This window comes from Elephantulus edwardii, unplaced genomic scaffold (assembly GCF_000299155.1).
Source record: "Elephantulus edwardii isolate Elephantulus edwardi_28Jun2011 unplaced genomic scaffold, EleEdw1.0 scaffold00286, whole genome shotgun sequence".
In the NCBI taxonomy this organism is placed as follows: Eukaryota; Metazoa; Chordata; class Mammalia; order Macroscelidea; family Macroscelididae; genus Elephantulus; species Elephantulus edwardii.
The window spans coordinates 2,829,169-2,841,705 of record NW_006400036.1 but is presented as its reverse complement, the minus strand read 5'-3'; the positions used below and the strand labels follow the sequence as shown (position 1 = coordinate 2,841,705).

The 12,537-nt window shown below is 40.8% G+C and overlaps 1 protein-coding gene across 1 annotated transcript in view; it reads right to left on the bottom strand.

The window, feature by feature from the left end:
• MYH10 (myosin, heavy chain 10, non-muscle) overlaps nucleotides 1–12,537 on the bottom strand; it is a 163,271-nt gene that overhangs the window by 113,679 nt on the left and 37,055 nt on the right. Inside the window, exons 4-5 of the mRNA XM_006900506.1 lie at nucleotides 12,346–12,373; nucleotides 355–457 (exon numbers count right to left, since the gene is read on the bottom strand). Of these exons, the coding sequence (XP_006900568.1) occupies nucleotides 355–457; nucleotides 12,346–12,373 (131 nt within the window). The remainder of the gene's footprint in view (nucleotides 1–354; nucleotides 458–12,345; nucleotides 12,374–12,537) is intronic.

Sequence of the window (12,537 nt, the reverse complement as noted above, 5' to 3'; positions counted from 1 at the left end):
AAGTTTAGAAAGAATTGCTAAGATCTATGTGGGTCAGTCATCTTTTGGTAGAAAATGAGAAAGTTACCTAAAACATGGTTCTCTGACGTTTAATTGTTCTTACCAAATCTGGGAAAGAAAGCGGGCTTCAAGGTACAACTCTAACTGTAGTATGCTCCATAAGCAAGAAATCGTCAATAGCATTTTTTTTTTCTTTTTATTAATATTCTTCAGTGAGAAAAGAATTGCCTGTGTTGGGAAGGAGCTGACAATACTAACAGTACACAGTGGAGGTCTGCTTCCTTTCCTATTATAGCTTCTGAAACTGTAAAAAAAAAAAGAAAGACTTAAAATAACAACAAAACATCAACTTACAGGAATATTGTGGTCCTTTCTTCCTTTATGTGAAGAAGCAACATGAGCGAGGTACTGGATAACTTTCTTGGTATTTTCTGTCTTCCCGGCTCCTGATTCACCCCTGAAGGAAATATTAACACAGTCTGCTTTAAAAGATGCATTCCAAAACATAGACTGAAAAAACCAAAACTGAATGTAGATGAAAAGCACATAAAACAACAGGGGAAAAGAGAAAATAAAAATGAGGATGGGGAAAGCAGGGTGAAAACACATCACCAGCTGCTCCTTCAGAGGAAGATGGCCAATCTTCTCCTGTGCAATTTATAGCCTCTGAAAACACACTGGAGGGTCAGCACTGAATTGGCTCCAGCTCAACAATATGTAACAATAGGTAGTTAGAAAAGGAAAAAAAATTTTTAAAAAGGATTTTACATAAAAGAAAATATTTCTTGATAGATGTCAATAAAAGAAAAATTTTCACATCTTCCCCTAATTCTTATGGGCAGAAGTTCTGGCCAAAAGGTAAAATTCACTACAACATTGATGAAGAAACACCTGAGTACCAGAAACACACCAGGAACATCCATACTCTCAAGTCCATCTAAATCAATAATCTAACTGGAGAAACTGAACACCGAGACATCTCTGAGTGCCATCAAGTTCACTTCAACTTAGATCAACATTGTGAACAGGACAGGAGATCTAAACGTTGCCCTACCCTATGCCATCCTCACAATGTCTGCTGGCTCACGCCTGCTGTTGCAGTCACTGTGCCAAGCCTTCTTGTTGAGAACTTCCTTTCATTCTTCAATTCTCCAGACAAGTTACCCTTTTCCAGGGATTGCTCCCTCCAGGCCACATGCCTAAAGTTTCTTAAAAGCCACTGAAAATCTGCTCAAATCAGGCAAACAATGATTCTCCAACGCTGAACCTCGTCCCAATTTCAGTATAAGCCTTTACACTGCCTGTAGTTTTACGTGCTGGCCTGGTACCATGATAACCCCATGGCTTTGTTTATTTCAATCCATGTAACCTTGCAGAGTCTAGACACAGTGTCAATACAGGCTGTCTGTGAGAAAATTAGTTAATATTATCAATTTTATGACCCCGGCGAATGTTGTTCATTTCCTATTATTCGTATTTACAAATGAGACTAGCATATTTCAGAGGTTGCTCTTTATTTTTACATAATGCAAAATCTAAAACTGGGTAAGTGATTAGATGCCGTTGCTAAAAAAAAGACCTCTTGATTTGACTTCTCAAATTCCCTGAAATACAATTAATGTAAATCTACTTTAATAATCAATACAACACCATGTTACACCGAAACAAAAATCCAAGATAGAATTAGATATGTTTTAAAAAACTTAAAAATAGTATTACAAACACGGCCAATTAACAACTGTAATCCAGCATTGCTTAAAATAAGCCTTTTGTATTTAAAGATTGGGAGCTGTACTTTTCTAATAAATCCTGACCATTTTAGACTTGTACTAGTAGTTACAACTTAAATTTTTCCATAACTGTTTTTTTTAATGGTTATTGTGTTGCTTTCATTGCCTTCCCAAACCCCCTACACCCAGACACTTAGAATCTCAGCCACAGAGTTGGGTGAATGGATCTTATTAACTACTTAAAACGGCCTTAATAAGAAAATTGACTTCTCTGGGCCTCCAGAGTCTCATTTATAAAATACAGAAATTGGATTCAATCCTTTCTAGTTCTGAGATTTGGTGATTCTACATAACCACTGTAGTAAGCTCTGGTGGTGCAGTGGTTAAGTGCTTGGTTAAGCATCTATAGCTATAAAGAGTTACAACTTTGGCAACCCTGTTGTGTTGTCATGTGCCGCCAAGTTGACTTCAACTCCTAGTGACTATGCTTAACCCTTACTCTGTCAGAAAATTCTATACTTAACCACCATCCATCATTACACTAAAACTAATCCCTTTTTGTTTTGATGCAGAGCTTTTTTTTTTTTTTAAATTGTATTACTTTTACGTGTACCATCAAATCAGATCTGACTGGTACAGGAGGAGATTGCCCCCTCCTTCTCCAGCAGAGCATCTGGTGGATTTGAACCGCATACTCCTGGGATTGCAGTGCAGTGTCTTGCCACTAGGCCACCAGAGCTCCCTTTGATGCAGAACTTTTAAAGTTTCTGCATGCAGCTTCTTGTTGCTAAGTGCTGACATGGGCCCTCCAGCAGGTTTCCAGAGGCTGTAAATCACAAAGGAGGAGACTGGCCATCTTCTTCCCATGGAGCAGTTCAGCTTAGGAACGTTTTTTTCTTTCATAAAGATCCTATTTATACTCTCATTATGATCTATATTATCTTTCAAAACCTTGATGGTCTCAGTATTTACAATTAAATCTTTAATCAGTCTGGGGGGAGGGAAGACTCAATTTATGGTTTGAGGTAATGATTTAATCTCATTTTCTTATTATCCTCATGTCCCAATATCAATGGACCAAGAACTCCACTAAATGCAAACACCATCTTATCTCCAACTTAATCATTAAGTGGCTCTGAATTTAGAAGTTCAAGTTACCCCAGTGCCAGGACAATACTGAAAGCAGAGCACTCAGTGCTGCTATTTGTTGGGGAAAATTTTGGTTAGTCTCTAGATTTAATTTTTCAAAGGATGTTAAAATAATTTTTTTCTACTGCTATCACTCACATGGCCCATATATACTCCCAGATAAAATCACAACAGATAGAATTTTTAGTTAAATGTTATCTGTAAATGTTCAATTTTGAGGAGACAAGGCCTTTATACTTTTCTCTCTCAAGTACATTTTGGTGTCTCCAGTGGCCTAGTGGTTAATAAACTGCACTGTAATCATAAAGGCATATGGTTCAAATCCACCAGCTGCTCCACTGGAGAAGGATGGGCAATATCCTCCTGTGTGATTTACTGCCTGTGAAATCCCGCTGGACAGTCAGTCATGGGTCAGTTCTGTTTTGATGGTACACAACAAAACAACAGGTTCAATATAAACAAGGACAGAGTGTGCCTAAATCAATGTTGATTCAATTACAACTTGTTGTAACACTAGTGTGCAGAGAAAAACTGTTCTGTGGCATGTGACATCCCAAGGCTGTGCCTTTTTTGGAAATACTTCACCATGTCTGTCTCCAAGGACGGTTCTGTGTGGGTTCAAATTGCTAACCTTTCTGTAGCACTTGAGTGCTTAGCCATTGTCACATAGGATACACCTATACTAGAAACCTCAGTGCCTAGTTTAACAGGTGCCCAAAAGTACTTACTGAGTAAAGAATATCAGTCCTATGAAATTTTGTTAGGTTTACTATCAAACATTTTTTAAATCTTTTTGTTCCTGCCATAAATGAGCTTTATCTCTATTCTTTGTTTTCTACGTGGCTACTGCTTATACAGTGTCCTAGATGGTAATTAATACTAATCTGCTAACTTAAATTCTAGGGCCTGAGACCTCCTGGCGATACCTCACAAAAAAGGCCCATCAATCTACTTAAAAAAAAAAACACACCCCAAACAAACAAAACCCACACACAAACATGACAAGGAAACACCACCAAAACCCCAGTCTCTTAAAACCGTTTGGAACACAGTCCTACTCTCTCATGTCTGGAATTACCCCAACTCAGAACTGCCTCAGTAGTAGGTAGTTTTAACACTGGTACATGATATAGCAATGACATCTCATCAATAAATGAACTGCAATGTGCCAAGCAGTCTTCTGGATGCTAGAAATATAACTGAACAAAGCCTGTGGATCTCCAGTGTAGGAGAGCAGACACATGATGAATGAGCTGATTTCAGGACTAAGAAATGCTCAAAGCAAGTGCAGCCAGTGGAAGAGCAAGCAGAAAAGGGCACTGGCAGGAGAGCGAGCACAGAGGAGGCCTGGGGCAGGACAGAGCCTCCCAGAGCCAAGAGGGGCTGGGACCAGTGTGATGGCTTAGATATGAACGAGAGAGAGAGAGAGAGACAGTGGCGAGTGACAGAGGAGGCAGGCAATGTACCCTGGAGATCAGGATAAAATTTTGGAACAAAATCAAGTATAATTTCTTAATAGGTATGACAGTAGTTTCATTTTAAATACTCAATATTTTAATGCCTACCATAATTATTGGCTGCTGGTTCTAGGGAGGCAATTTTTTTTTCAGGGAGGTAATTTTTATGATGCCAAAGATAGAGCCTATCGCTTGCTTAGATGACCTGCCTCATTAGAATTGTTATTCTTCAGCCAACTGACCTTTGTGACAGTTTCCTACTAATCCCTCTCATCGAACACATTTCATTATGTCCCAAAAGCATTTCCCCACTCCTGCCACCTGTCACATGTAGAGCAGCTCCATGAACTGTGTGTGGATTCCACAACACTGTCCATGATGTCTAGGTAACTTTGGTTTAGGGACTACTGTTTCAATGATAGATGTATCCCGGTACCATTCTGTTCCTTCTAACAGGGAAAATGACTGTTACTGGCCAGCAGGTCGTTCTGACTCCTGGCAACTCTAAGCCCAGCAGAAGAAAACAATGCCTGTTCCTGTGCCATTTTTCATGATCGACAGCACGCTCTGCCCACTGCTGTGATCACTGGGTATAGTGAGCACCTCTAACCGCCTCTCTCCAACACGGTATCAACAGATAACATGATATCATCGTATCTGTTGGGCTCCATGGGGTTTTCACTGGCTAATCTTCAGGAAGTAGATCATCAGGCCTTGTTCCTAGCATGTCTCAGTCAGGAACCTCTGCTGAAACCAGTCCACCATGGTGACCCTGCTGGTGTCTGGAACTCTACAGCAGCACAGCATCAGGCACCATGCATAAGCCACCACAGTACCACAAACTGACGGGCAGTGGAAGGAGACTTATCTTTACCGTCTTAATGGAGGGATAGTCACCTCCAATAAGTTAGGCTAGCGTAAGGTGAAAATAATATCCACCTAATGAATATAACTAGGGAGCTCTGGTGGCCTAGTGGCAAGAAGCTATGCTACAATGCCAAAGGCATGCGGTTCCAGGCCACCACTTGCTTCTCAGGAGAAGGATGGACAGTCTCCTTCTGTGTGATTAACTGCCTCTGAAAACCTGCCAGAGGGTCAGCTATGGGTTGGTTTCAATTTTATGGTACACAACAACAAAGGTTCTAACTGGTATTCAATAAACTGTCATGGATTAAAATGTGTACTCCCCCTGTCCAAATACATGTAAGTAATGATAGAAGGTGGAAACTATGTAATGAACCTCCATGATCCAATAACCCAGATAGCTCTGCATGGATTTAGGGTAGAAAGTAACACCTTTAATTCCATCACAGCGCTAATCCATGTAAGGGCAGTTTCACAGAGATACAGGGGAGGAAAGTGAGTGATTTGGAAAAACCTCAGTCTCACCAGGAGATAATGGCCAGGAGTGGAGCTGTGCTTGTGGACTCTGGTGCCGTGGCAGGAAGCTCCTCGCCACAGGGAAGGCCAGGGCACATGGAAGTCTCCAAGGCATGCCAGGACCTACAGATGCCGAGGAGAAACAGGACCTTCCTCTAGAACTGATCAGAGGACTCTCCCTGGGAGCTGGCACCCCGAAACTGGATGACTAGATTCCTAAATTACAAGAGAATTAAACTGCTGTGGTAAAGCCATCCACTTGTGGTATCTGTTATAGCAGCACTAGATAACAGAGGAAGTTACCTATTAGTGCCCCTTCAACGACTGATCCACCATATATATATGCTGCTGTTGTTGATTACCTTTGAGTCGAGCACAACTCACAGCGACCCTATGAACAAAAGGTCTGAAGCCTTTCTATGACCTTCATTTATCAACTTCAGTTTCCGGAGGCATATTTTTTAGGAAGTGGATGCCACTCCTGCTTCAAAACCATATATAATTAGTTATCATACCTAGAATGGCTGAGCGCTAAATGGCATTATGAATCTTCAATATTAGCACACTAGCTAAGAATGGAAGTTATGGACTCAAAATGACATGAGTCTCAATTCTTTATTTTATCAAGTTGAAGTCAACTTATAGGTGACCCTCTGTGAGTTTTAAGAGGTAGTTAATCAAATGGAGGAGATGGAAGAGATTGTACTGTAAAGTAGCTGATAGTTTTGGACCACCAGCCTTTAAGTTGGCAGCACAACTCCTTATGCAGTAGGCCACTAAAGCGGCACATGTATTTTATTTATATATATATATATATATATCTCACATAGTATGTATGTGTATACACGCACGTGCGCACACAGAGAGAGAGAGAGAGAGAAAGCTTTAGTAGACTAATTTCCTACTGTTTCAAATCTCTGTTCTTTTACAAAGCAGCCTGCTAGGAAGAACAGTCTGTGACCAGGATAGATTTGAGTTTTAATTTGTTGTTTACCCTTGGTTCCTGAGTGATAATCTCTAAACAAAAGCCCTGGAATTTCAGTGTGTTTCTTAAGGACTTCAGACCACACCAAGCAGCCACTGTGAAATGAGGAGGCTGCTCTGGGGTGTGGCTGGCCAGGCCACAAAGACCCACTACTGGCTGGTGACCACCCTGTGATTGACAATCCTGTGACTTGCTCAGGGGCTGGAACTTCCACTGTGTAATGAGGGCTCTGTTGGCAGGGTGCATTACCTACTGTGCAGCAAAGCCAGGGGTTCAAATCCATTAGCTGCTCCACAGAAGAAAGACAGGCAGTCTCTTCCTGGAAAGAGTCTAGCCTTGAACACTCACCGAAGGGTCACTATGCATCGGGATCAACTGGCCGCCAGAGGTTTTGGGTTTGGAGACCCTTAGTAAAAGCAGTGATGCTCCATGCCTTTCCTCCTTGTGAAAGACAAAGCAGCACTGAGGGGGCAGCATGTCCTTGTGGGGACACAGACATTCGGAATTAGGAACCCTCCCAGGCTTCATTCACCTTAGGTGTCTTTTCATTTGTGTCCTTTAGGTTATAAGAAATCAGTAAGTACAGTACTTTTCAACAAAGCTGTTAAGAATAGTACTTTCTAGGATTCCTTCCAGTGAATCTACTCAAGGGAGTAGTGGGAGGCAGCTGGCCACAAGTTAGGGAGCCCGGGGAAATTGTGAGAAAGGAGGAGCTAGCAGCCTGAAGGACCTCAAATTTGTGGCCTGCAGGTCAGAAGTGAGGTGTCAAGTGGCCCCCAAGTTCGTGGCTGGCTTCTGCCTTTTGGCTGACTGAAGGAGGGTGTCCTTTTAACTAGACCTGCCCTAGCTCAGGGTAGGAAGTCAGAGACAGCAGCTCTGTGCAGGTGTCTGGAGTTGGAATAGGACAGAGTGCCCAGTGGATTGTTCTATCTTTGAAATTGGGGGCAGGAAAACCTGGAATGTGATTTTTGAGTGACTAAAAAGGTAAAGCTTAAGAGAAGCTATTCAACTACTTTATTATCCTTTTAAAAATGTTTCCAATTGTATTTTCTCTTTGTGATCCAGAGTAAACACAGGTACTTACCCTAAAAAAAAAAAAACCTACCATAGCAAGTTGACTAAACAGTTATTCTTGAAAAAAATTAACTAGCTCAACTGTGTACAAAGTGGAATAAACCCTCTGGTAAGTATGTGTGGAGGATTTCTTTGGTGGATCTTCAAAGGCACTACTGAGCTGACATTTTATTGAATCTAGTACTCACTGTTGTATATTTTAGTATTTCTAAAATTACAAAGTAGCTTATGATAGATATGAACGAAAAAGGTTGTTATTAAGTATCATATACAATGAAACTGATTTAAGAAGATAGGAAAGAAGCAGGGGACAGGATTTACCTGGTGGGGGCAAGAGGGAACTCTATGGAATTATAGTAATGTCTTCTCTATCTTAATAGGGTTTCAAATCAAACAATTTAAACTCATTGCCATTGAGCTGGAACTAACTCATAGCTGACACCCCCCTCCCCCGCCCCAGTCAGGTTTTCTCCCACAGAGCAACAGAGCACCTGGTGGATCTGAATCATGTGTCCTTGGGTTGGCAGTGCAACTGGTTTCCACTAAACCACCAGAGCTCTCATAAGATTTAGATTACATAATGCAACAATGAATGAATGGAAACCCAAAATCTCTGTAAATGTTCATTAAAATTAATAAAATTTAATAAAAAAAATTTAGATTACATAAGTAATCCAGCAATTGTATACATAAAATTCATAATAAATAAATTTTGCCTCAGACAATAAAGAGAAAACATATTGGATTAGTTTATGTTTAATTAATTATGTTTTTGTTACTCATCGACACTCCAGCAGGTTTCGGAGGCTGTAAATCATAGGAGGGAACTGCCCATCTTCATCCTGAGAAGCAACTAGTGGATTTGAACAGCTTGTTTTTGTGGTGGCAGCACAAGTCCTTACACACTGGGCTGTACATATCCTGAATTACATACAAGGGAAATGTACTGATGTCTATAATTCAACTTCAAGTGCATCAAACGAAAGCAAGGATTGATGAATGGACAGATTGAAAGAGGTAATAAAGCAAACATAACCCACTGCCATCAAGCTAATTCTGATTCAGTGAAGACCTCTAGTGGGATTTCAATAGCAATAAACCTTTAGAGGAAAAGATGCGGCGTAAAATATAATGCACCATGCCATCGGAGTTCCTAACGAAACAAGTAAAGGCTACTAGTAAAATCTAGGGAGCTGATATATGAGGGTCATGGCAAAATTAACACTGATTTATGTTTGGAAATAATCATAACAAAATGTTGGGGAATGTTAGCAATTAAAGCAGCAGCATAGTACATGAAGATTGCTACTCAGAGTACAGGCTCTGTATCCATGAAGAGATTAACCAGACTTACCTTTTAACTAGTTTACTCATCAATGATAAAATGATGGCATCAGTTATCCAATTGCAGGGGCCAGTGTCTGCAATAAGGAGCCCTAGTGGTGCACTGGCTACAGTGCTCTGTTTAGCTACTAATCTCTCTGAGAGACAAAGATGTGGCAGTCTCCCTCCATAAAGATCACAGCCTTTAACGCTGTGGTAGTTTAACTCTGCCCTCCTATTGGGTTGCTATGGGGAGGTCTGGTGACTAGTCAGTCCACACAGTGTTTTGCTGCTAACCCAACGACCTCCCCTCTCTGGAGGTTCAAATCCACCAGTCACTCTTGGAAGGAAGACAAGCAGTCTCCTGCCCTTTAATTCATAACCTTGGAAGCTCAATGGAAGTTATGCTGTAAGTCAGTTACAACTCAACAGCAATGAGTGAGGTAGCTAGTGGCACTGTGCATGAAGCATCTAGCTACCAACCAAAAGGTTTCTTCGAATCCATATGCTCAGTGGGAGAGCATAACCTTCTCTCATAAAGATTATGAGCTTAAAAACACAACAGAGTGTGTTATGACTCAGAAGTGACTTGACAGCAGTGAGTAACTTAGAAACGGGATTATGAGAAAGAAGAAGGGGTCAACAGTTTAACTTCAACAGTTTAAGCCCTGAGTTGACAGAAAGGAAAATGGGAGAGGGATCCTTTATGTGGAAGAACAAAGGTTAAAGCGTAATTTTTCAATATCCGAAATTTAAATTTAGTCACAATTTTACACCTTATGCTTTGAGAATATCAAATCACTTGTTAGGTTGCTTGGTACCACCTCACACCTCACTTGCTGTCTTCTGTGCCTACAAGGTTGGTTCACCTGGCAAATCAAGACATCACCAGGGACTGTGACAATGAGGGTCCACAAACAAATCCTGTTTCCTGTTCGTGCTCCTCAGCTATGTTACTTCCAGTGTGGGGAGAGTTCTAGCCCCTTGGAGGTCTGGGCACCTGTCTTTTTCCTTACCTCTTTCTCTCTCATGCCACACTCAGGGGTAGTCCTAGATCAATAAAACTGCAATTTAAAACCTCAAGTTTTTACTTTTTCTAGTAAGAATACTGCAAACAATAAGTCCCGTCTTTCCTTTAAAAGAAAGAACATTTTATTCCCAAAGTGGGAAAGATATGATCTCGAAGTAAAAGTAGTCCTTTAAATGAAATAATAATTTAGCTTTATTAACAAAGAGTCACTCAGAGGCCATTGTTCTCATTGAATGGGAACACGTCTGTGTATCACCATTCCACCCTTCTCTTCATCTGGTTCTCTTTACACTTTGAACCTCCACAACTCAGCACACTCCCATTCTTCAGCTTCCCACACACCTGTGGCCCCATTTATTGTCACTCATCATCTTTGACCACAACTGCCAACTCTACCTGCTTGCCCATGCCAGAATCTCCAGTATTCTCTGTTCAACTTCATCAAGACTTCTAGTTCTTTGGTCCATTTACTTTCTCCCCATCATTGCCCTCCTCCTCTCTTTAATCCATTTCCATGGTCCATCACGATAGAATTTCTCTTGCCAATATCCTCAATTCTCTTGTGTCACTGTCCTCCATTGCATCCACCTGCAAAATGTTGCAGATGCCTTACTTTGTCCATTCCAACCTCCTTCTAGTAGACTGGAGGCAGTAACAGTTCCAAATGTTTTAGACCTTGCTGGGTGTCTACCCACTTGGGTAACGTTTCTCACACTGACTCTGGCCTTGGTCATGTGACTTGCTTTGATGAGTAAGTTAGCCGTGAATATTCTACACAGCATGAACAGTACTTGCTGTTCTCTAAACTCTGCAATTATGTTAGAACGCGTGCTAAACAATGAGAGGACATGTGGAGGAGGACCGAGGTTGACCAGCCAGCAGATACTCAGAGACCACCTGACCCAGTAGCTGACTGCTGATATGAAGTGCATCCCACACAAGATCCGCTGAGCCTTACTCAGATCAAAGCATCACCCAGCTGAACCCAACAATGAAGGCTGTGAAGCCTGAAGAACCACGTGGACCGAGAGAACTACAAAAAGAGAGATATATATATATATCTCTCTTTTCATAGTTCTCTCGGTCTTCTATTCCAATATAGTGTTCATTATCTACCACCTCAATCTCTGGTTGGCCCTCAGGAGTTGGTTCCCCTCAGATTTTCTGCTCTGCCTTCTCTTTCACAACACTCTTTGCTATTCACCAGGCTGCTTGTTACCATCTGTACCTCAGATCTCTCCGCAGTTCCAAGTCTGTACAGTCAGTAGCCCAGTGGACAGTTCCATTTACATGAGCTACAGGCACCTCAAACATCATAAACCAGTTTCTTCCATTCCCAACCTAGTCTTTCTCTCATCTTTCCCATTTCAAGACATACTCTGCTCAGTCAGCTAGCCAGGTACTTATGTGCACAAGGTGGATATCATCCATAACTTTCAACTCTTGATTCCTCTCTCTTGGGCCATAAAGAAATCACTAAGTATTGGCAAGTCTATCTGTCTCTTAAACTAAACAGCACTTAAATCCATATGCAGGTTCATAACCACTTCTCAATCTGAGGTTATCATCTCGTGCCTGGATTACTCAACAAGCCTCTTAAACGCTCTTTTCGCTACAGCTCCTCCTCTAACTCATTTTCACACTGCAGTCAAATCAATCTTTCTAATGTGCAAATCCATATCTTATCCTGTCAGAGACATTGTTCCATTAGATGATAAATCTCTAGTATTTAACACACTGTGTATCAGGAATATGACAATCAATCAACATATGTTTAATGAATCAATTATTGAAAAGTACTGCAGGTTAAAATTTGGACATACAAAGCGAGCTCTGGTTGCCTCGTGGCAAGAAGCTGCACTGCAAACCCAGTGGTGAGCGGTTCAAATCCACCAGATGCTATGCTCGAGAAGGAGGAACAATCTCCTGTACCAGTCAAATCTGATTTGACGGTATACACACACAAATAAAATTTAAAAATAAAAATTTGGACATATAAACTAAAGATGTTAAGTTTTATAAATTAACATTATAAAGTGGTAGAAAGCTCAGTTTGATAACCAAATATTTAAGTAACCTTGATAATCATAGTCTTAAAATGAAAACTGCAAAGTTTATAGCAAATTCTTAGAAATTACTGTTCTACTCCAACACTCAAATGTTACATAAACATTCTCTACTCCTGGTAGAGCTAAAAACAATTCAATATTCACTTACGTGCAAAGAATTGACTGGTCCTCACGATCTGTAAAAACAAGAGAGTGGCCATTAGCTTGGCTTTGAAATATTTGATATAATAAAGTTGCACCAATAGACTATGAAATAGTATTAACTCTATTTCTCAAACTAAGCTTTAATGGTGTAATCCAGACAAAGCTGCACCGCTAACCCAAAGGCTATGCTTCTCTA